Consider the following 26,233-nt stretch of genomic DNA (forward strand, 5'->3'; position numbering starts at 1 on the left):
CGTTGATTTTAAAATATTGATGGAGAAGCAAAGACATATGTTAAGTGTATGTTAATATGCCTTTCCAATATTTTAGCTATGAGATAAAGACACCCAGAATAAAATTAGAACTGTGAGTGCGAGAGTAAAAGTAACAAATTAAGAACAGAACCAGAATGGCAAGACCTAGTGATAAAATGGGAGTAAAGAAAAAGGAACAATAAAGAATGTCCTTATATGAGACTTAGGGTTGACAGGGAAGGATATGCAATAGTGAGAGGCACACTTAAAATCCTGAAATGTGCACATCTACAGGACTCTCTAAAAGAAATAAGAAGATAACAAAATAAGAATGCTCAGTGTAGTTAATGAGTATTCACCATATTCCAAATGCACCTCTATATATTTATCTATATTATCTAAATTTATCAGTATAACCCTAAGACGTAAGTATTAATTTAGCTGAATTTTGCACATGAAAAAAAGCACAAGATAAAGAAGTTAAGCAAATTGCTCAAAGACACTCAGAATGGAAAAAGGGAAAGTGTACATTCAAACCCTCTAAGTCTGATCTCGACGCCCAAGAATACGCTGAATGTTGAAATCAGAACACCGTAAGATGTATTTTTCCTGCAGATGTAAATTTCGGAATTACCAGCCTATTCGAAGCCACCTTACTTATAAGAATCACCTCATTCATAAGAGAGAGCAAAAGAAAGTATTTTCTAGAGAAGAGATTTCAGATGCATAAATAACCACAGGGATTAGAAAAAGAAAAACCACGAAAGAGAACAAAAAAGAATAGACAAAGCAGTAGGAAGAAATTCAAGGAAAAGTGAAATAGTGGGAATGAAGCTGTAAAGACTTTCATAAATTAGCAGTTTATAGTCTCATATGCCACAGTGTTTGAGGTAAATGAAGACTGAATTTTATTTAATGAGTGAAACAAGAGGGAGGCTGGTGGTGGGTGACCTTGGCTAGTGTAATTTAAATGGTGCAAAAATCAGAGGAGTTGATGTACAAATGGTAAATAGGACAGAGGAGACAATTACTATGTAGTGAACTTTAAGTGAAAATATGGAAGTATAATTCAGAAATGGCTAAAACTTCTTCCACCTGATATTGCTAAATGTCATTTATAATAAGGTGGTTGCTTATATTTCAAACTGAAACAAGGCTAGCCAAAAACAAACAAAAAAGCAAGGATGTGCCTCTTCAACTCTATAAACATACTCCTAATGTTCCCTTACTTCTCTGTAATAAATTTTAAATCCGACACATTGCTATGCAATACATACAAGGAGCGATATGTTATTGTCAAACGTGTTTAGAAACAACAGAAATTTAGTTTAGAATTTTAATATCAAGAATTTGCTTTTACTGAGAACCCTTTGATGGGAAAAGAGGGGAAGGTTCTCAAGAACAGTAGCAGTTAGTTAGAGTATAAGAGGGCTTTCACTGCTGAAGAAATCTAGAAGAAAGTACTGAATGAGACAATACAATCCCACACCTCAGCTTGCAAGCTGGGGAGAAACTCTTCCTAGCACAAGGATACCCCAAAATCATCAAAATCTATTCTAAAATAGAAACAAAATACAGCCAAAGGTAAATATTACAATGCTAAATGTGTACCTTTAAAGTAAAATTTCTATGGTGAAACCAGAAAAAAATTGGGTTGTTAACACATTAAAATGAATCTTTAAGAAAACATAGCCAATAAAAATGTATTTTGTTTCCCAATTAAAAATATCTTTTTTTATGATTTTTATTTTGTTAAATTAGTCACAATACAGTACATGCCCAGTTTTTGATGCAATATTCCATGATTCATTATTTGCATATACCAATTAAAAATGTCTTAAACACACTTCCAAGACAATGGTCTAAATAAGCTGACACAGCATAAGCTATGCAATAAGTATACATTGCCTGTTTAATAATTAATACTCATGTAAACTTTAATACTGGGATTATCTTGCCAAAGACCATTGTTAGTTTTTCTTCAAAGTCTTCTCTGCTAGAACCATGTCTGCAGATAGAAAATTTGGGGAGGGCAGAATTGTTGATTCAAAAGCAATTTATGGACAGGATTTTTTATTCAAATATGTTTATAAGATAATATATTGAACTGACACCAAGTTTACCTAAGCTGTAGATTTATTAGAAGCAGCAATAGAAAGTATGTGATTCAAATGTGAAGACTCGGTTTGTTTGACACAAAGAGGTAATCAAACATTGTCTGTGTTACGTGCACTCACTTCTCAACTAACCAGTGTATAGGAATCACTCTCAGATTTACTTCTCTTGAGGTTAGACAGTGACCAGGACTTTGGAGTTCTTCATATAATTTTCTCTATTGTTTCAAGCAGATTGGGCAAAAAACAGTAGTCAAGGATGAGAAACCAAACATCAATAACGTTCATCTTGCTGGGACTGACAGAGGACCCTCAAATGAAAATTTTGCTTTTTATCTTTCTGTTTCTTTCCTACATGTTCAGTGTATCTGGCAACCTAACCATCATCATCCTCACTCTGATTGATTCCCACCTTAAAACACCGATGTATCTTTTCCTCCAAAATTTCTCCTTCCTAGAAATTTCATTCACAACTGCTTGTGTCCCCAGATTCTTATACAGCATATCATCTGGGGACAAGTCCATTACCTATAATGCTTGTGCCAGTCAATTGCTGTTTACAGACCTCTTTGCAGTAACAGAATTTTTTCTCCTGGCCACCATGTCCTATGATCGCTATGTGGCCATCTGCAAACCCCTGCGTTACACCATCATCATGAGCAGCAGAGTCTGCAGGAACTTCATCCTCTTCTGTTGGGTAGCGGCACTCATCATCATTCTCCCACCAATGAGTCTAGGTTTGGGCCTGGAATTCTGTGATTCAAACATCATTGATCATTTTTGCTGTGATGCATCTCCTATCCTGAAGATCTCTTGCTCAGACACATGGTTGATAGAACAGATGGTTATAGTCTGTGCAGCATTGACCCTCATCGTCACCCTCATGTGTGTAGCTCTTTCCTACATTTACATCATTGGGACCATTCTACGGTTTCCCTCTGCCCAGCAAAGGAAAAAGGCCTTTTCCACTTGTTCCTCCCACATGATTGTTGTTTCCATTACGTATGGTAGCTGCATCTTCATTTATGTCAAACCTTCAGCCAAGGATGAAGTAGCTATTAATAAAGGGATTTCACTCCTTATTGCTTCTATCTCACCCATGTTGAATCCCTTTATTTACACACTGAGAAACAAGCAAGTGAGGCAAGCTTTTCATGACTCAATTAAAAAAATTGCATTGCTCTCAAAGATGTAAAGGAGAAATGAGTCAATGCATCCAACTGAAAGGATGAAGAGGCACAAACATGACCTTCTAATACTATTTGTCTCTATATCATTTATTCCACAGTCATACAGACATTCCCACTTTCTTTTTTTTTTTTTAAAGATTTTATTTATTTATTCGACAGAGACAGCCAGCAAGAGAGGGAACACAAGCAGGAGGAGTGGGAGAGGAAGAAGCAGGCTCATAGCGGAGGAGCCTGATGTGGGGCTCAATCCCATAACGCCGGGATCACACCCTGAGCCGAAGGCAGATGCTTAACCGCTGTGCCACCCAGGCGCCCCTCCCACTTTCTTTTTAAACAGCTTACTGTGTGAACCCTATTCCATTTTTTATTCTTCACGAAAACTAAACTCTGGGGTATTTACTCTTAGTGTCTGACAGCAACTGATGTTTGCCAAACAGGTTGGTTGTTATCCCTGGAAAAACAGTAGACCACATTTTTTTTCTTTGTGCCATATTTGTATACTGTTAGGTGTGACTGTGTAGCCTATGTTATACTTAACAGAAAGGCTGTGGAAGTGATGTGCACCATTTCTAGACCTGACCTATAAAACATGTAATATGTTATTCACCATCCCTTTCTTTTCCCACCTACCAGCCAGATGCCGGATTTAAATGACTTTGTCAGGGGCGCCTGGGTGGCACAGCGGTTAAGCGTCTGCCTTCGGCTCAGGGCGTGATCCCGGCGTTATGGGATCGAGTCCCACATCAGGCTCCTCTGCTATGAGCCTGCTTCTTCCTCTCCCACTCCCCCTGCTTGTGTTCCCTCTCTCACTGGCTGTCTCTATCCTGTCGAATAAATAAAATCTTTAAAAAAAAAAATAATAAATGACTTTGTCAGCTTCACATTGGTGATAAATGCAGTTGATTTTCCATCTCAGCTATAGTCTCCATCCAAAGACAGGCAGTCACAGCAAATTTGATAAAGCTTCTCCACTGCCCCACCTCAACTCAGTTGTCACCAGATTTGACAGGTAAAGTATTAGGTAAGGGGACCACATACAGTTACCTCTATTTTAGCTAAATGGGTGAAATTATGACCCATACTAATGTATCCTTAGAAGTAACTATTAAATTTAAGAGTGTGAATGTTCTGTCTTGACTCTTGGCATCATCCTCCTCAGACACCCATAAATTCAAATCCAGGCCAGAACAACCATATGAGGAAAACAGTACTAAAAATTATATACACAAAGCTGTGACTTTCTGCTACTACCCACACCTCTTTCACCTCTCCTGGTCCTATAAACCTTCCCAGTGCCCATATTATTTATTCTCATCCTCACTGTGAGAAGACAATTATTTAAATAAAATTCTAGACTTTTGTCAACCACATTTTTGGAATAACTAGTGTTTAAACTGCCCTTTCCTATTTCCAGGGAGTCCATTGCATTGCAGGCATTATGGAATATAATACATCTATATAATGTTTTGTTCTTCTTGACCCTTTATGTACATTGGTAGGAGTAAATCATGTAACTGTATCAGAAGGAATAGATTCAAGATGCTCTACAAGGGATTGTGCACATGGATGTGGTCCCTCAAGCTCTTGCAGATCCCCTAAGCTTACATGAGGAAGTAAATTTAGCCCCCTGTACAAAGATTTGCCATTCTCAATCACAGTCCTCACTACATCTGGAACTCTTACAAGCTAGGATAAATTGAATAAATCTGAATGAGCGTTTTCAGACGTGCATGTTGAGCTAAAGTGGCTTTCTCACACATTACCATTGATATTTCACTAGTAATTCTTTAGTGACATCCTAATAATGGAGCTTCTTTTCATCTTACTCTTTGAAAACATGTTTCTCTGAAGGTCTGTCATTAATTAATCCCCTGTAAGGGGATTTCACCAGGTCACATCTTCCTTTCTGCACTATGCACCCTGCCTGTTGGGTCCTCAGTCACAGCTTTGATCCAACACCATTAAGGCTAGGCTGTCCCCGTTCTGCACTCCACACCCTGGGGCCTAAAATGCAGCTATGACTACACTGCACTGCTCTATGCCCCGCCCACTGAGGCACTACTGCTCCCTCCCTGGAAGTAGAAACACTGCACCCCACCTAGTGGGCAGCTTAACACTCCTTTGCAGATGCAAGTCTTTTCCCACCAAAGCCAGTTTGAAAAGGCTGCAAGAGGCAACTGCTCCCTCAAATTTGTAGACATCACTGCAAAGCCATGATGTTTCATAGAAACATGAAAAGGCAAAGTAATATGACACCATCAGGGAAACACAATATTTTTCCAGCAACTGAGACCAAACAAGTGGAAATCTATGAGTTATATGAAATAGAATTCAAAATAATTATTTTAAAGGAGATGAACAAGTTGTGAGGATCTAAGTACAGTATGGATAATAATTATAATACCATACTATATACTTGAAATTTGCTGAGAGATCTTAAGCATTCTCACCACAAAATAAAAAATTATATACTTATAAAGTGATGGATACGTTAATAACTTGATTGTGGTTTTCATCTCACAATGTTTATGTGTATTAAATCATCATTAGATCATTACATACAATTTTATCTGCCAATTATTCCTAATAAATCAGGATAAAAACTCAGAAACATATATACAAAAAATAATCAATTAATTAATAATAAAAATTGAAATGGAAAGGCCCACCAAATATAAAAACACAAGAATCATAAATATCTGGGAGGTATTTCTGAAAACTATCAACAGTAATCATTTTGCCTTTTCTTTTATTAAAACCTTTTTTCTTTTTTATTACCTGAATAGTTATATTTACACTAAGCATTCATTACACATTTTAAAGGATTAATAAATTAGAAAAATTGTCCTTATCATCTTACAAATACTTAAAATGATGTTGAAATAAAAGAAAAGAAAGTTGCCTTTTGCCTTGTAATCTGGTACTTATTATTGCATACCTGGCCTACTTCTGATGTTAACATTATTTGTATCTGTGTCTCTCAGGACATTTTCCCCAGTTCTGTTTATTCCACTCTATAGTCCCAGAGTCTGCACAAGAGAGTCATTAGTAATGTTTACGTCATAACCACCAAGGACATATGTGTTTATTTCACTTAAATGAAAATTGGGTCAATTTTGTCAATTTAGAAATATTTTCCTGTGCTAGAAATATCAGAATATCAATTTTTACAGAAACAGAGATCCTTATCTACCCATTTAAACTATTAAAAGCTTTGCAGTTAACAGGTTAAAGGAAATATTTCCTGGGCTCACAAGAAGACAGGCTTCTTGCTGAGATACTCTTCATCTTTTAATTGAAACCGGTGTGGACTTTTCCCTAGGACTGTAAACCCAATTTTGAGAAGGGATACCTATGCATGAGGGTGCTTTAGTTGGAGGACGGTTCCTGGAATCTGTTGTCTATTACATATAAGAATGTGGCACAATGTTCATGGTTCCATACCACTATGGTGATGCTTCCTTATGCGTGAAAGATGATGTTCGTTGGTCTTTCCTTGTATAATGTGGTGTCTCAGAGATAAGTGTTTGGCACTTTCATCAGGCTTCCACGACCACGTTGGTTAATGCTTCCATATTCATGAATGATGATGTTAGGGCTAAGTCGGTTCCCGTACACTGTTGTTCCTTACAGATAAGTTTATGGCATTTTCGTTATGTTGCCACAACCACTTATGATACGGATTCCACATTAACCAAAGATATTGTACGTTGTAAGGTGGTTCCTGTACACTGTTGTTTCTCAGTTATATGTTCGTAGGTCTTACCTAATGGTACCATAACCACCTTGATTCATACTTCTAACTTCAGGAAGGCTGATGGGACTTGAAGGGCATTATCCTGACACCGTTGTTTCTTAACTATAAGTATGTGGACCTTTCCCTAGGCCTACACACCCAATGTTGAATAGGGATCAGTATTGAGGAGTCTGATGTTAGTTGAAGGTGTTTTCCTATACATGGTGTTTTATTACCAATAAGGATGGGGCAGAGTCCTCGAGATTCCAGAACCTTTTCATTAATGCTTCCATATTCGTGAAAAATGATATTGACTTTTAATGCTATTCTGTAAAGTGGTGTTGTGTAGGGATAGGAATGTGGTCCTTTCCTTCAGATTCCACCTCCACCTTGGTTCATGTTTGCATATGCGTGAATGGTGATGTCTGTTGTAAGGGGTTCTTTCCTGTACACTGTTGTTTCTTAGATATATGTATGCGGTGCTTTGGAGATTCATACACCCCCTATTTTCTGAAGGGATGTAGAATCATGAGGGTGATGTTAGTTGAGGGCAGTTCCTATACACTGTTGTTTCTTACAGATATGTACGTAGACCTTTCCTAATGCTTCCACAACCACTTTGATTCATGCTTCCCTATTCAGAATTGATGATGTTACTGGTGGACATTATCTTGACACCATTATTTCCTATAGATAAGGGTGTTGACATTACCCTCGGACTACAAACCCAATTTTGAGAAGGGATACCTATGCATGAGGGTGCTTTAGTTGGAGGCCGGTTCCTAGACACTGTTGTCTATTGCATAGAAGAATGTGGCATAATGTTCATCTTTCCATACCACTACAGTGAACTCTTCCTTACTCGTAAAAGATGATGTTTGTTGGTCTTTCCTTGTATAGTGTGGTGTCTCAGAGATAAGTGTTTGGCACTTTCATCAGGCTTCCATGAAGATTTTGGTGAATGCTTCCATATTCATGAATGATGATGTTAGGGCTAAGTGGGTTCCCGTACACTATTGCTTCTTACAGATAAGTTTATGGCACTTTGGTTACGTTGCCCAAACCACTTACGATACAGATTCCACATTAACCAAAGATATTGTACACTGTAAGATGGTTCCTGTACACTGTTGTTTCTTAGCTATATGTTCGCAGGCCTTTCCTTTTTTTTTATAATAATTTTTTTTATATTATGTTACTCACCATACAGTACATCCCTGGTTTTTTATGTAAAGTTGTTGATTCATTAGTTGCATACAACACCCAGTGCACCATGCAATACGTGCCCTCCTTACTACCTATTACCAGCCTATCCCATTCCCCCACCCTCCTCTCCTATGAAGCCCTCAGTTTGTTCCTCATTTTTTTTTTTTTTTTTTTAATGTTTTTTTATTATATTATGTTAGTCACCATACAGTACATCCCCGGTTTCCGATGTAAGGCTCGATGATTCATTAGTTGTGTATAACACCCAGCGCACCATGCAATACGTGCCCTCCTTACTACCCATCCCCAGCTTATCCCATTCCCCCACCCTCCTCCCCTCTGAAGTCCTCAGTTTGTTTCTCATAGTCCATAGTCTCTCATGCTTCATTCCCCCTTCTGATTACCCCCCTTTCTTTATCCCTTTCTTCCCCTACCGATCATCCTAGTTCTTATGTTCCATAGATGAGAGAAATCATATGATAATTGTCTTTCTCTGCTTGACTTATTTCACTTAGCATTATCTCCTCCAGTGCCGTCCATGTTGCAGCAAATGTTGAGAACTCATTCTTTCTGATAGCTGAGTAATATTCCATTGTATATATGGACCACAACTTCTTAATCCAGTCATCTGTTGAAGGGCATCTCGGCTCCTTCCACGATTTAGCTATTGTGGACAATGCTGCTATGAACATTGGGGTGCATATGGCCCTTCTCTTCACTACGTCTGTATCTTTGGGGTAAATACCCAGACCCTATGTCTTTTGATTGGAGCATTTAGTCCATTTACATTCAAAGTAATTATTTGATAGATAAGTATTTATTGCTATTCTGTTACTTGTTTTTGTAGTTTTTCTCTGATCATCCTTTCTTCTCTTTCTTTTTTTTTTTTTGTTTTTTTATTATATTATGTTAGTCACCATACAGTATATCCTTAGTTTTTGATGTAAAGTTCGATGATTCATTAGTTGTGTATAACTCCCAGTGCACCATGCAATACATGCCCTCCTTACTACCCATCACCAGCCTATCCCATTCCCCCACCCCCTTCTCCTCTGAAGCCCTCAGTTTGTTTCTCAGAGTCCATAGTCTCTCATGCTTCATTCCCCCTTCTGATTATCCCCCCTTTCTTTATCCCTTTCTTCCCCTACCGATCTTCCTAGTTCTTATGTTCCATACATGAGAGAAATCATATGATAATTGTCTTTCTCTGCTTGACTTATTTCACTTAGCATTATCTCCTCCAGCACCGTCCATGTTACAGCAAATGTTGAGAACTCGTTCTTTCTGATGGCTGAGTAAGATTCCATTGTATATATGGACCACAACTTCTTAATCCAGTCATCTGTTGAAGGGCATCTCGGCTCCTTCCACAATTTAGCTATTGTGGACATTGCTGCTATGAACATTGGGGTGCATATGGCCCTTCTCTTCACTACGTCTGTATCTTTGGGGTAAATACCCAGTAGTGCAACGGCTGGGTCATAGGGTAGCTCAATCTTTCACTTTTTAAGGGACCTCCACACTGTTTTCCAGAGTGGCTGTACCAACTTGCATTCCCACCAACAATGTAGGAGGGATCCCCTTTCTCCACATCCTCTCCAACAATTGTTGTTTCTTAGGAGATAGCAGGCTGGAAAGCACACAACAACCATGGATTCCACCCCCAGTGGGACGTGCCTGGTGTCTGTCCAGCTTGTAAACCTCTCTGAGTGTAGGGCAAGGCATCCTGGGGAAGAGGCGATAAACACACACGGCTTGGCTGAGCCCCTAATTGACAGAGTCTTGAAACCAGAAGCCTATTCTAGATTTCCTGCATAGCCCACAAGCCTTGGATCTCCATGGGTGCATACTCTTGATGGAAGGCAAGCATGAGGATGAAATGAATTTGATATTTGAAAGATGACTCTTTCTTTCCTTTTTTTAATTTAAATTCAATTTAATTAACATATAGTATATTATTAGTTTCAGAGGAAATTTAATGTTCCATCAGCTACATATAACACCCAGTTCTCGTTACACCAAGTGCCCTCTTTAGTGTCCATCATCCGGTTACCCCATTCCCACACCCACTGGCCCTCCAGCAACCTGCAGTTTGTTTCCTATAGTTGAGAGTCTTTTATGGTTTGTCTTCTCCCTGTTTTCATCTTATTTTTCCTTCCCTTCCCCTATGTTCATCTGTTTTGTTTCTTAAATTCCGCATATGAGTGAAATCATATGGTGTTTGTCTTTCTCTGACTGACTTATTTTGCTTAGCATAATACCCTCCAGTTCCATCCACATCATTGCAAATGGCAAGATTTCATTCTTTTTGATGGCTGAGTAGTATTCCTGTGTGTGTGTGTGTGTGTGTGTGTGTGTGTGTACATATATATACCACACCTTCTTTACCCATAAGATGCCTCTTTCTTGAACAGCAGCAAAATAAGGGGGTCCAAAAAAAAGACCCCCTCATGCAGCTTCTAAACATTTTCTAGGTCCTGGACCCCTTTCAGAATATGGTTAAAACTTGAAAATGCATGCAGGTACATACACACAACACTGTGCATGTAATAACTTCAGAGACTGAGAGATAAATTAGACCAAGGCCTTTGCCTTCCAGAAGCTAAGAGTTTTACAGAGAAGGTAAACAAACAAAGAAAAAAGCATGTAAATATAGATGAGAATACGACCAGCACTCTGAAGGACTGTGGTGTGTAAGGACTTTGAGAGTTCCTGGGGGAAAGATCAAGCTATAAGGTAAAGGGCCAAAAAGAATGGGAAGGAACCAGCCCCAGATGCTCATGTATACTCCAGATGTCTGCTGAGGGCCTCTGCTTCTTGATGTCCAACTGAGGTGGGCTTGGATTTCTGAATCCCATGGACTAGGGAGTTCCACACCCTCTGCAGTATTTCTGTGGGCTCCCTGTGGGGACCTTGGTCTCCTGGTCCTTCTACCTCTCAAAATTCTGGCTTCCTCAAACACCACCTCTGTCCCCATACTACATCCTCCCCAACCTGAAATTCACTTACTCCTTTGGTTTCCACACAAAAAAATTCAATCACACCACAAGTTTTATAAACTATGAGAGATGGGGTTATGTAAAAGGATCACGTTATACAGCACCTGGCCTTCAGCCATCCACTACGTTCCTCTGCCTTCTCTCCATACTTTTGCCCCTTTCCTCCTGTCTTTAGGAGCAACTCCTGAAGTTCCTGAGCCTTACTGTCCCCTGACATGTAGGCCCTGGGAAGGACGAGGTGATTGTTGGTGGGGAGGGAGACCACACTCTCACCAAGGGCTCATCAAAGTATCCTTCCAACACACACACGCGCGCGTGCACACACACACAGTGCTTTCTCCAAGAGGAATTCAGCAATTAGTCTCTCCATCCCACTTTTACTGGTTAGTGGAAGAGAACAAAATCCACTCCAGCTAGATTAAGCAAGAAAGGATTTATGGCAGGATATTAAGTATCTTATAGAACTACTAGGAGGAATTTAGAAAGGACTTTGCGTGGAGCTTTCAGAAAAGCTTCCCAAAGAAGATGCAGGCCACCGAGGAAGCTGCTCACTCCAGAACCAGCACTGCCCCTGCCACAAGGCCACCAGCATCCCTGAGGCTAGTGACAAGACACTAGGATGTCTGTTCATGCTGCCAGAGAAAGCTCAATCAATCCCTCCACTGCAATGCCAGCAGAGGCAGCAGGAGAAGCAGAAGTGTGGTCTCCACCTGGCTTCCACCCAGCTTTCCCAGTGCATCTGATAGTTGGATCTTACTTACCTTACTTACCTCCAGATCCCTGATTTCACGGGAGTCTGGGAAATGTGGTTCTCAACTTTCCAGCCTTTGCAATACTGGACAGTCCACTAGATGACAGATGAAATAAAGGTTGAGTGCCAATCTACTATGTACAACCATACCATATTATTGTGAGTGGGGGAAGTGAGGCTGAGGAGAGAAAAGAGCTAATTCTTATTGCACATCTATTATATACTAGTTAATTTCCTACAACACACTATGAGTAGGTATTATCACCATATTAAAGGTATGGGAACTAAGGCTTATAGTAGATAAGTTATTTTCCTGGGTCACATCAGGACAGATACCTCCTAGGACAATAGGGGAAACCCCCACTCCCAACTCCCAGAGCTCAAACAAGCTAAGGAAATGTAAACGGACATGTTCATCCATCAGAAATTCTAAACATTCTGCATGGTCTCCACTTTGACCTCATCTGTGCATAAGCTTATCCTATTGTGACCAACATTCACTTTCACTGATCACCCCAGGAACCACCTCATCTGTCAGCTTCTCCCTGAGGCTTCCATAAAGAGTGAGGTTCTGTTGGGCTGAGGCATCCATTACCACTCTTCTGGAAGCACACAGGCTACTTCTCAGATGCCTTCCTCCTGTGGGAGTCTTTCACTATTTCTTCCAACACTATGGACAATTCTGGAACATCCATTGTGCAACTATTTGCTTCATAATTCCAGTCCCAACCTCAGCCTCTGGGGAGCTGGCCTGGCAACCTCAGCTTTGTTCCCCACCCATTCGTCAGAAGAGTAGTCCCCAACTTCCCCATTCAAATGAAGGTTTTGGGTCCTGCAGTTTGTTTGTGTGTCCATTGCCAGCCATGCTACAAACCTGACTAATCTCTTGAGTTCCAACCTCAGGGGCCCCACTTGCAGTATCTCACAGCACTCACACCTGCATTCCTCAGATTAATGTATATAATGGTGTCCCAACTGGGCTCTCACTCTTCAAAGACCTTCCTTGCTACTCTTCTGTGCTGAGAATAACAGGCCAGTCTCTTCCTAAGACTACTGTGAAGACTTAGTGGAATCATTATAAGCTGCGCTGACATATGTTGGGACTTCAGTAAGTTCGAGATGCCTACCTCTACTTCCTTCCTGTGATAGGCTGCTTCTGAAATTGTTCCTGATGGTCTGACCTCTGCACCTGTGTGTGTGTGGGGGGAGAGGGGCCAAGAGAGTTGCTTCTCACAAAGAGAATAAGGCAAAAGTTATGGAGTGTTACTTACAAGATTAGGCCACAAAGGACTATGACTTCCATCTTACTTGCATTCTCTCTCTCTTGCCTTCTCAGGTTGGTGGCTTGCATGCTGCCCTTTTGGAGAGGCCCACATGGCAAGGAACTGAGGGAGGCCTCAGCCAACAGCTAGGAAGAAACTAAATCTTGCCAATAGGCATACGAGCAAGCTTAAGATGAAGATCTTTCTTCAGTCCAGCCTTGAGATCACTACACTCCAGGTGAAACCTTGATTCCAGCCTGTGAGAGACCCTGAAACAGGTAAGCTGTGCCTGGATTCCTCATCTCCAGAAACAGTGAAATAATAAATGTTGTTGTTTTAACCCACTAAGTTTTGGGAAAATTTGTTATGTTGCAATAGATAACTAGTATACTTCCCTTCATGGTATCATGGGCTCCATTTCTGGGCCCAAGCTTGCTCTGTGAGTGAAGAGAAGAAAGGAACATGCTCTCTTTTGCATCATACCCTGAAGTCTGATATTCCATCCAAGGGAAGACATCTGAGAGTCTATCACAGTCAGGATCCACTGGGCCTGCCCATCAGGTGCACACTCTGGCCTGAGCACTCATCCTTGTGATGTGGTCCACACACACTTGTGCACCCTTCACCATACAGCTGTCTCCCTCACTCAGACACAGAAGCAAGATGCAGGCCCCCCTTCTCCTTGGCACCAGGCAGAGCCAGGACTCGGGTGAAGCAAGGGAAGTGCTCAGGGGGCAAAATTATAGGAGATATTCTCTCTCTAACTTATGCAAGTGTGGGATTGGCACCTGTAAGTGAGTGTCTCTTTAAATTTTGTGCCCTCAGTGCCTCATGAACTTCATCTTAGGTCCGGCCTACTCCCAAGGCAGACCTTCCCTGCACACCTACCCTGGCCTTGACAGTCCTGGAAACAGGTCCTGGTCAGCACAATTGTCAGATTTCCTGCCACCTCCAGCTTGATTCCTGGGCCAGATATCAGAGGGGCTCTCTGAGAGCCAACCCTTCTATGCCAGCATTCCTTGATTCAGAGGTCTTCAGCAAACAGATGTATTTAAATCCTTCTGTCCTGATGTCTCCATTAGGAATACTGGTCTTTTGTCTTTTGTAGTAAGGAGCTTCCTTCTCATTTTTCACATCAATGGCCAACAACAGAGATAGAATATGGCTAAGGTCAACTCACTTCCCACTAACTTGCTCTCAAGGGAGAAAAAAGAAGATAAGCACTATGGTAAAAATAGATAAATTTGACAACAACAAAATTTAAAACTTCTGCGCATCAAAGGACACAATCAACAAAGTGAAAAGGCAACACAAGAAAATATTTGTAAATCATGTATCTGATACAGAATTAATATCTAGAATATATAAAGAACTCGGGGCGCCTGGGTGGCACAGCGGTTAAGCGTCTGCCTTCGGCTCAGGGCGTGATCCCGGCGTTATGGGATCGAGCCCCACATCAGGCTCCTCCGCTATGAGCCTGCTTCTTCCTCTCCCACTCCCCCTGCTTGTGTTCCCTCTCTCGCTGGCTGTCTCTATCTCTGTCGAATAAATAAATAAAATCTTTAAAAAAAAAAAGAATATATAAAGAACTCATACAAATCAACAACAGTAAGCTGATTGTAAAAATGGGCAAAGGGTTTGAGTAGACATTTCTCCAAAGAAGATATACAAATGCTAATAATCACAAGTAAAGATGGTCAACGTCACTAATCATTAGGGAAATGCAAACCACAATGAGATAACACCTCACACCCACACACCCACTAGGGTGGCTCCTATCAAAAGAAAGGAAGAAGGAAGGAGGGAAGGAAGGGAGAGAAAGAGAGAAAGAGAAGGAGGAAGGGAGGGACGGAGAAAGGAAGGAAAAAACAAGTGTTGATGAGGATGTGGAGAAATTGGAACATTTGTACAATGGTGCAACTACTGTGGAAAACAGTATCACGGTTTCTCCAAAAATTAAAAAAAGAATTGCCATATGATCCAGCAATTGCACTTCTGGATATATACCCAAAAGAACAGACAGCAAGGTCTCGAAGAGATGCCATGTTCATAGCAGCATTCTTCACAATAGCCAAAAGGTAGAAGCAGCCCAAGTGTCTATTGACAGGCAAATGGATAAACAATATGTGGTGTACATACAATGAATATTATTCAGCCTTAAAAGGAAGGAAATTCTGACACATGCAACAACATGGATGAACCTTGAGAACATCATTCTAAGTGAGATAAAACAATCACAAAGAGACAAATATTGTTTGATTACATTTACCCAGAGTAGTCAAATTCATAGAGACAGAAAATGGAATGGTGATTGCCAGGGGCTGAGGGAGGGAAGAATGAAGCGTGTAATGGGTAGAGTTTTAGTTTTTCAAGATGAAAAGAATTCTGGAGATCCTAGGTGGTAGGTCTCATTATTAGAGAGAAAACTCAGGCTTTGACAGATTAAGTAACTTGCCTGAGGTCACAGAGCTAATGCATTATGGCCCTGGGGCCTGAATCTAGGACTAGTGGGCTCTGAGGCTGCGTGCCAAGCCACTATGTCATACTGCCTCCCTAGCACAGGTTCACTTTTCAAATGTCCACTTTGCTTCTCCTTTCTACCACGTTCAGAACCTAGTAAAGGGGTTTCTATCTTCCTCATTCCCACCACCACCCCCACCAAATGTTAAGAAATGTACAAGGATAACTTCATACCTGTTCCTCACCTTCCTCCCCTAAAGGCCCACCTAGACCCGATCACCTACAGGAGGCAGCCATAGATGTGGTAGGTGGCATGCTACCCTGGAAGGGAGACCTTTAACTTTAGAGCCAAAGAGCCCTGGGTTGGAAGCCTAGCTCCACCCCTTTGTAGCTGTTCGACACTGAGCAGGTGACACTCTCTCTGAGTATCATTCATCATCTTTAAAATGGTAAGCAATGCTCACCTCTCAAGGAGGCTAGACCATATATATATATATATATATAAATAAATATTTATTTATTTATTTATTTATTTATTTTATATTTACATACAAAATCTCCCATGTCATCCAAGGTCGCTGTCCTTTGAAATTCAAAACCATTGGCTTGAATCTCATCTTAGCTTCTGCAAGTGTTGGGATCCATTTAGAGACTCATTCCTCCATAGATTAGAATTGTGTCATTTTCCGTAAAAGGCAAAGAGGCTACAACGGGCTTTAATTATTATTTTCTTCTTCTCTATTATATGTGGAAAGCTCTGAGAACCTTGCCAGCTCCATTGTGATCACTCTGAGGACCAAGAGACCAATGGAGGGCTAGGAAGAAACAGTCCGACTTATTAAAGCGGAGGCTTGACTCTTCCAGGCTTCCTACAGAAGAGTTCTGTGAGGAGTTGATCCATTCTGAGGTTTTCTGATATCAGAAACCCAACCTACAGGACTTCAACTACCAAGACAATTTACTGGTTCATGAAATCTTAAATTCAGAGGTGGTATGAGCTTCTGGAGCAGGTTGTTCAAAGGCTCCCAATGTTTTGGGGTCTACAACTCTGCCTGTGAGTTTCTCACTTCCACACACCCTCACAGCTCTTTCTAACCCAGCCTTTGGGGGGGGGCGCTGCTGGCAGCTTTCAGGGCTACATACTAACCCATTCACATCTAATGGATCAATGTATGTCCACTCCTAAAACATCCCCAGTAATCAAGGGAGCCCCACAGGGGTACGGATTATGTTGATGGTTGGGCCAATTAGAACCTACTCCTGAAACCAAGAGTTGATTTGATCCTAGACTTAAACCACATTGTTGCTACACACAGTGGAATGGCTGCCATTTATCAGTATGAGCATGGGTGTGTTGTGTTGTGTCAGCGTGTGTGAGATGTGTGTTTGTGTGTATGAGGGTATGTTATGTGTATGTAATGTGTCTGTCAGAGCATGTGTGTGAGATGGACGTATATATGTGTGTGTGTGATTGTGCGTGTGTGTGTATGTGTGTGTGTGTTAGAAGACCATGTAACCAGATTAAGCGTCCCTTCCGTTTGGGGCCTTTCATGCTGACCTCTGCTGCTACCACCTCGCTGGCCCCTAGGCGGCACTGTGCTCCCCTTTTGACCCTATGGTCAATGCGCAAAATCCCTTTTCGCCTAAGCGCAGATGATAGGTTACAAGCCAGAAAGGAAATCAGTTCGGAGAGCATAAGAAACATACAATTATTTCTGACAACGTGCATCCCTGAGCCAATAACTACCTCTTTCTTTGCCCAAAGTGCTGTCTTTGAGGCTTCCCAGCTCCTGCCTGGCTCTAACAGACCGGCACCACATTATTCCCTGCTTTGCAGAACAGTCTCCAGGAGGCCTGTCCCCTTGCAGCCTTCACTCGGGGCCCTTCCTGCCCTCCTTCAGTGCACTTTAGATTCCTGCAAAGGACCAGACGGCCCCTTCTCCCCAAACACTAATCTAGTTCCGGTTCTAGCTGCCTGGCCTGCTGGCCAGCCCCGCCCCTCCCCCCCACCTCCCCACCCCTCCCCCCCAGCATACCTGCCGCACAAAGAAGCAGAACCACAGCCCTCTGCTGCCCTCTGCTGGGGCCTTGCTGTCATAGCGCTGGGGTTCTGCAACAGGAACCAGGGGCTCTTCTCAAACGTTTCAGATTTCCCCTTTGGGCCAGTCACTGGAACACAGATACCGATATTGTAACCCACCTATGGCTAGTCAGATGCTCGATTATAAAAACTAAGAATAAAAAAAGAGGTGGACGGGATTTAAAACTCTCACCTCAAGGGCCACAGTGAAGATTAAAAGGCCCATTCATTCATTCATTTATTCATGAGTCAAATGTTTATTACACGCCAACCATTTGCTAGACACTGTGTTGACACTGAGGATACAAAAAGGAATAAAAAAGAAACATCCCATAAAGGAAATAAATAAGATGCTGGGGGAGAATATAACAAGGGGAAACTACTTGGTTGAGGAAGAAGCAACACACCAAGAACAGGGTAAGGGGGTGGGGGCTGAGTCTCCCCAGCAAAGAGGCAAGAAAACCACTGTGAGGCCCAAAGAACGTGCCTGAGGTTAGGAGTAATTAGAGCTACAGTGGGGATAGTAGACACTGGCGAGAGTGAGCAGAGGATCACAGAGGATGGGAAGAAGTCTGGACATTATTCTCAGTGCAGTGGAAGCCAGCAAAGATTTGGGAAGCAGGTTTCTGAGTCCTCCCACTCATCTAGCCATACCGGCTGCTCAGCAGTCTCCCCCTGGCTCCCTCTCCTCCACCCATTTCTAAATGCTGCTGTTCCTCAAGGCTCTGTCCTAACTCTCTTTTCCCTTTCCACACTCTCTTCTCCCTCCATCACCTCACCAGCTCCCACAATTCTGTACAACATTTGTATGTGAGTTCATGGCTCCACCTGGACCTCTCCTTCTGGCTGCAGACCCACATATCGAACAGCCTACTTGCTGTCGGCTCTGGATTCCTCAGACATCTCTAAACGAACATCTCAGCCCTGCACTCTTGATATAACCCTAGCCCATTCACCTTTGTTCCCAAATCCATTTCTTCTCTAAATCTTCCCCATCTCAGCAAATGGCACCACTTTCTGTGACTCCGTAATGCAAACAAGCCCGAATAGACTTTACAAGTCCCTCACTTCCCCCCAATCATTGCTGTTTTTCCATTTTAAAATATCTACAAGCATAAGGTGGGTAAATTTAAAGGATCCCATCTAGCTGCCTGGCCTGCTCCCCAGCCCCTCCCCTCACCACCCCTACAACGCCCAGGAAGCTGAACCACAGCCCTCTGCTGCCCTCTGCTGGGACCTTGCTGTCACAGCCGGGAGTTCAGCAACGGGGACCAGGAATCTCTCTTCCCCAACTTTTTCAGAGTACCCCTTTCGTCTAGAAAAGTACAAAATGAAAAGAGGGCCCCTAGGAATCAGCTATGATTCCTTCCTGTGACTTACCCTACACTCAAGCAGTTATCAAATTTGTTGATTCTACTTCCAGAATGCGTCTCGGAGTTGCCCATTTGTCCCAAGCTGCACTGCCCCTCTGTAGCGCCTAGCACACTCTCTGGCCCAGAACACTGCAACGATCCCCTAACTAACCTCCTCACCACAGCTCTTGTTCTCCTCCCACCCAGCTCCACAAAACAGCCAGAGTGACGATGTTGTGCTCTGGGAAATGGGGACATGGCATTTCCCTACTCCAAATCCATTCTCATCTTCCCTCTGTACTCAGGACAAAACCAAGCTTTCCTGACAAAATCTGGCCTATATTTCCAATGCCATCTCCCCTCTTTCTGTCCCGTGTTTACTGGCTCACCACACTGGTCTTTTTTTTAGTGCCTTCAAACACACCAAGCTGTTTTCAGCCTGCCAAAGTTTGGATACGAAGTTTCCTTTACCTGGAATGCTCCTGCCTTCATCTCCATGCAGCCGATTACTTCTTATTCTTCAAATGTCAGCCTACATGTCACCTCTCAGCAAGATCCTTTATGTCCACCCCATCCAAAGCATGTCCACTTCTAGGGCTCTCCAGTATCAAACATATTTTGAAACTTCGATCAATAAAAAAGTTTGATATAAGAGGAGAAATTAATGAAACCAAAGAAAAATAAAAAAATAGATGAAATGCACAAGGGAATTTAGTATACTAAAAGGGTGTTGAGGGGAGATTTCAAATCACTAGGGAGAAGAGAAACGAGTAAATAAACGGTGACCTCTTAATAGTCAATATCTACTGAGGTAAGAGCAAAGCCAGGTTCCCATCACACTCCTTAAGCCCAAGTTAATTTCAGATAGATCAATTATTTAATGAAAAAATAAATCATAAAATATCAAAAAATGTGGATTAGAAGAATGGAGTTAAGATGGCAGAGGAGTAGGGGTCCCCTTTTTCAGCCGGTCCCTTTAGTCGAGTTGGATAGGTACCAGACCAGCCTGAACATCCGCGGAATCAGCCTGAGATGCAGGAAGATACATCTGGATCTCTACAAATGAACATCTCCAGAGCTGAGTATTGAGGTACGAAGCAGGGAGCCGTGAAACTGTGCACAGATATTAGAAGATAAACGGAAGGGGGAGGGAGCCGCCACATTCAGCGGTAGTCACCTGCACGGGAGAGCGGGCCGACTAGCCCGCGAGACAGCAGACTGAGACTGTGAGCCGGGGAATGCACGACCAGTCTGAAACCAGAGCTCCGGAGTGCACGCGAACCACACTGAAATGGAGCTCCGGAGCGCGCGGGGGTGGCTGCTGGCTGGCGGTGTTAGAAACACAAAGGACAGAGACGCGCCGGCCCTGGAAGTGAGGGCTGGGACGCCGGGTGTGGGGCGCACATCCCTGGACGCTGCAGGGTTGAGCAACACCAACAGAAACAGAGTTAAAGTGGCCAGAACATCAGTGGAGAATGGTCCGCAAGCCCTCTGTTCTGAGACAGAGGCTGAGATTCGGCCACTGCTGCTCTGACTCTCAGAAGAGGCACAGCAAACCGCCAGGGAAAGAAGCCAGAGAACAAAAGCCTGGAAATATCGGCTCACAGTGTGTTCATCCCCATCCCCCATTGCAGGGGACACGGAGACTCAACCCAAATAGGGTTGCCTGAGTATCGGCGCGGCAGGCCCCTCCCCCAGAAGGCAGGCTGAAAAATCAAGAAGCCACATCCCTAAGATCCCTATAAAACAAGGGCGCACGGCCTGGGTCCCGGTCAATAATTTGGGCTCTGGACAACCCCGCATCCTCTCCTCATCAGAATGACGAGAAGGAAAAATGCCGCCCAGCAAAGAAAAGACAATGAGTCTGTGGCCTCTGCCACAGAACTAATGGATATGGATATAACCAAATTATCAGAAATGGAGTTCAGAGTAACAGTGGGTAACATGATGTGTAGACTTTAAAAAAGTATTAACGAAAATGTTAATGAGAATATAGAATCTCTAAGGGCAGAAATGAGAGTGAATCTGGCAGAAATTAAAAATTCTATGAGCCAAATGCAGGCAAAACTAGAGGCTCTGATGGCCATGGTGAATGAGGCAGAAGAACATATCGGCGAATTGGAGGATGGGTTAGTAGAAGAGAAAGCTAGAATAGAATCTGGACTCAAAAAAATCCAATCTCAAAAATGTAGGTTACGGGAGATTACTGACTCAATGAAACGTTCCAATGTTAGAATCATCGGCATCCCCGAGGGAGTGGAGAAAAACAGAGGTCTAGAAGAGATATTTGAACAAATTGTAGCTGAAAACTTCCCTAATCTAGCAAAGGAAACAAGCTTTCGTGTCCAAGAGGCAGAGAGGACCCCTCCAAGCTCAACCATGACAAACCTATGCCACGTCACGTCATAGTGCATTTCGCAAATATTAGATCCAAGGATACAGTATTGAAAGCGGCCAGGGCAAAGAAATTTCTCACGTACCAGGGGAAAGGTATCAGAATTATGTCAGACCTGTCTCCACAGACCTGGAATGAGAGAAAGGGTTGGGGGGCATTTTTAAAGCTCTTTCAGAGAAAAACATGCAGCCAAGGATCCTTTATCCAGCAAGGCTGTCATTCAGAATGGATGGAGAAATAAAGACCTTCCAGAATCGCCAATCATTGACCAAATTCATAACCACGAAACCAGCCCAATAGGAGATATTAAGGGGGGTTCTATAGAAGTAAAGAGGCCCCAAGAGTGATACAGAACAGAAACTCACAATCAATAGACACAAAGACTTAACTGGCAACATGGCATCATTAAAACCATATCTCTCAGTACTCAGTCTCAATATAAATGGACTAAATGCTCCCATAAAACACCACAGGGCTGCAGATTGGATAAAAAGACATGACTCATCCATTTGCTGTCTACAAGAGATTCATTATGAACCTAAAGATACATTCAGACTGAAAGTAAAGGGATGGAATACCATCTTTCAAGCCAATGGACCCCAAAAGAAAGCTGGGGTAGCAATTCTCATAACAGACAGATTGGATTTTAAACTAAAGACTATACTTAGAGACACAGAAGGGCACTATATTATTCCTAAAGAATGTATCCAACAAGTGGATATGACAATTATAAATATATATGCCCCCAACAGGGGAGCAGCAAGATACACAAGCCAACTCTTAACCACATAAAGAGGAATATAGATAAAAATACGTTAATAGTAGGGGACCTCAACACTCCACTATCAGAAATAGACAGAGCACCCAAGCAAGAAATCAACAAAGAAACAAGAGCTTTGAATGACATACTCGACGAGTTGGACTTCATAGAGATATATAGAACACTACACCCCAGAACCAAAGAATACTCATTCTATTCTAATGCCCATGGAACATTCTCAAGAATAGACCATATTCTGGGTCACAAAACAGATCTCAACCGATACCAAAAGACTGAAATTGTTCGCTGCATATTCTCAGACCACAACGCTCTGAAATTGGAACTCAACCACAAGGAAAAATTTGGAAGAAACTCAAACACTTGGAGACTAAGAACCATCCTGCTCAGGAATGATTCGATAAACCGGGAAATCAAAAATCAATTTAAACAATTTATGGAGACCAACGAGAATGATAACACAATGGTCCAAAACCTATGGGACACTGCAAAGGCAGTCCTAAGGGGAAAATACATAGCCATCCAAGCCTCACTCAAAAGAATAGACAAATCTAAAATGCAGTTTTTATATTCTCACCTCAAGAAGCTGGAACAGCAACAGAGGGACAGGCCTAATCCATGCACGAGGAAGCAGTTGACCAAGATTAGAGCAGAAATCAATGAATTAGAAATCAGGAGTACAGTAGAGCAGATCAACAGGACTAAAAGCTGCTTCTTGGAGAGAATTAATAAAATTGACAGACCACTGGCAAGACTTATCCACAAGAATAGAAAAGGACCCAAATTAATAAAATTATGAATGAAAAAGGAGAGGTCACAACCAACACCAATGAAATTGGAAGGATTATTAGAAACTTTTATCAACAGCTATATGCCAATAAACTAAGCAATCTGGAAGAGATGGAGGCCTTCCTGGAAACCTACAAACTACCAAGACTGAAACAGGAAGAAATTGATTTCTTAAACAGGCCAATTAATTATGAAGAGATTGAAACAGTGATAAACAACATTCCATAAAACAAAACTCCAGGCCCGGATGGTTTTCCTGGGGAATTCTACCAACCATTCGAAGAAGAAATAATACCTATTCTCCTAAAGCTATTTCAAAAAATAGAAACAGAGGAAAGCTACCAAACTCATTCTATGAGGCCAATATTACCTTGATACAAAGACCCCATCAAAAAGGAGAATTCCAGACTGATTTCCCTAATGAATATGGACGTCAAAATCCTCAACAAGATCCTGGCTAATAGAATCCGACAGTATATTAAAAGGATTATCCATCACGATCAAGTGGGATTCATCCCTGGGATGCAAGGGTGGTTCAACCTTTGCAAATCTATCAGTGTCTTAGATTTTATCCAGAAAGAAAAATTCAAAAATCATATGATTCTCTCAATAGATGCAGAAAAAGCATTTGACAAAATACAGCATCCTTTCCTGATTAAAACCCTTCAGAGTGTAGGGATAGAGGGTACATTCCTCAATCTCATAAAAACCATCTATGAAAAGCATACAGCAAATATCATTCTCAATGGGGACAAGCTGGAAGCCTTTCCCTTAAGATCAGGAACACGGCAAGGATGCCCACTCTCCCCACTATTATTCAACATAGTACTAGAAGTCCTTGCAACAGCAATCAGACAACAAAAAGGGATAAAAGGTATCCAAATTGGCAAAGAAGAAGTCAAAATGTCTCTCTTCGCAGATGACATGATACTCTATATGGAAAACCCAAAAGAATCCACTCCCAAACTATTAGAAGTTATAGAGCAATTCAGTAATGTGGCGAGATACAAAATCAATGCTCAGAAATCAGTTTCATTTCTATACACGAATAATTAGACTGAAGAAAGAGAAATTAGGGAATCCATCCCATTTACAATAGCACCAAAAATCATATGTTACCTTGGAATTAACTTAATCAGAGACGTAAAGGAACTATATTCTAGAAACTATAAATCACTCTTGAAAGACATTGAAAAAGACACAAAAAGATGGAAAAATATTCCATGCTCATGGATCGGAAGAATTAACATAGTTAAAATGCCCATGCTACCCAGAGCAATCTACACTTTCAATGCTATCCTGATCAAAATACCGAGGACATTTTTCAAAGAACTGGAATAAATAGTCCTTAAATTCGTATGGAACCAGGAAAGGCCCCGAATCGCCAAGAAACTGTTGAAAAGGAAAAACAAAGCTGGGGGCATCACAATGCCGGATTTCAAGCTGTACTACAAAGCTGTGATCACAAAGACAGCATGGTACTGGCACAAAAACAGATACATAGACCAATGGAACAGAATAGAGAACCCAGAAATGGACCCTCGGCTCTTTGGGCAACTAATTTTTGACAAAGCAGGAAAAAACATCCAGTGGAAAAAGACAGTCTCTTCAATAAATGGTGCTGGGAAAATTGGACAGCTACATGCAAAAGAATGAAACTTGACCACTCTCTCCCACCATACACAAAGATAAACTCCAAATGGATGAAAGACCTCGATGTGAGACAGGAATCCATCAAAATCCTAGAGGAGAACATAGGCAGCAACCTCTACGACATCAGCCACAGCAAACTTTTTCATGACACATGTCCAAAAGCAAGAGAAACAAAAGATAAAATGAACTTGTGGGGCTTCATCAAGATAAAAAGCTTCTGCACAGCCAAGGAAATAGTCAAAAAAATTAAGAGGCAGCCCACGAAATGGGAGAATATATTTGCAAATGATAGTACAGATAAAAGACTGGTATCCAAGATCTACAAAGAACTTCTCAAACTCAATACGTGAGAAACAAATAAACAAATCATAAAATGGGCAGAAGATATGAACAGACACTTTTCCAACGAAGACATACAAATGGCTAACAGACGCATGAAAAAATGTTCAAAATCATTAGCCATCAAGGAAATTCAAATCAAAACCACACTGAGATACCACCTTACGCCAGTTAGAATGGCAAAAATGGACAAGGCAAGAAACAACAATTGTTGGAGAGGATGTGGAGAAAGGGGATGCCTCCTACATAGTTGGTGGGAATGCAAGTTGGTACAGCCACTCTGGAAAACAGTGTGGAGGTCCCTTAAAAAGTGAAAAATTGAGCTACCCTATGACCCAGCCATTGCACTACTGGGTATTTACCCCAAAGATACAGACATAGTGAAGAGAAGGGCCAAATGCACCCCAATGTTCATAGCAGCATTGTCCACAATAGCTAAATCGTGGAAGGAACCGAGATGCCCTTCAACAGATGACTGGATTAAGAAGTTGTGGTCCATATATACAATGGAATATTACTCAGCCATCAGAAAGAACGAGTTCTCAACATTTGCTGCAACATGGACGGCACTGGAGGAGATAATGCTAAGTGAAATAAGTCAAGCAGAGAAAGACAATTATCATATGATTTCTCTCATCTATGGAACATATGAACTAGGAAGATCAGTAGGGGAAGAAAGGGATAAAGAAAAGGGGGTAATCAGAAGGGGGAATGAAACATGAGAGACTATGGACTCTGAGAAACAAACTGAGGGCTTCAGAGGGGAGGGGGGGGTGGGGGAATGGGATAGACCGGTGATGGGTAGTAAGGAGGGCACGTATTGCATGGTGCCCTGGGTGTTATACGCAACTAATGAATCATCGAACTTTACATCAAAAACCAGGGCTGTACTGTATTGTGACTAACATACTATATTTAAAAAATTAAAAAGTAAAAAAAATAGAAAGTGGTAGAATAATTGTAGGAGCGATGTCCATCCTACTGATCTCATTAGTTCTAATACGTCAGTCGAGTCTTTTGACTTCACAGGTACACAATCATATCCTCTGAAAAGCCACCTGAAAAAATAATAATAGCACTTTTCAAATAAGTGATCATCATAAAAGTCATCATGGTGTTGTTTTGGGGG

The 26,233-nt window shown here is 41.8% G+C and overlaps 1 protein-coding gene across 1 annotated transcript; it reads left to right on the forward strand.

Moving 5' to 3' along the window:
* Positions 1 to 2,342: 2,342 nt before the first annotated feature.
* On the forward strand, positions 2,343 to 3,309 carry LOC103682349 (olfactory receptor 6C2-like). The gene has a single exon (XM_008711940.2). It carries the CDS (start codon positions 2,374 to 2,376, stop codon positions 3,307 to 3,309), a length of 936 nt encoding a protein of 311 aa, XP_008710162.2. The 5' UTR covers positions 2,343 to 2,373.
* The last annotated feature ends 22,924 nt before the right edge of the window (positions 3,310 to 26,233 follow it).

Source organism: Ursus maritimus, unplaced genomic scaffold, assembly GCF_017311325.1.
Source record: "Ursus maritimus isolate PB19 unplaced genomic scaffold, ASM1731132v1 scaffold_23, whole genome shotgun sequence".
In the NCBI taxonomy this organism is placed as follows: domain Eukaryota; kingdom Metazoa; phylum Chordata; class Mammalia; order Carnivora; family Ursidae; genus Ursus; species Ursus maritimus.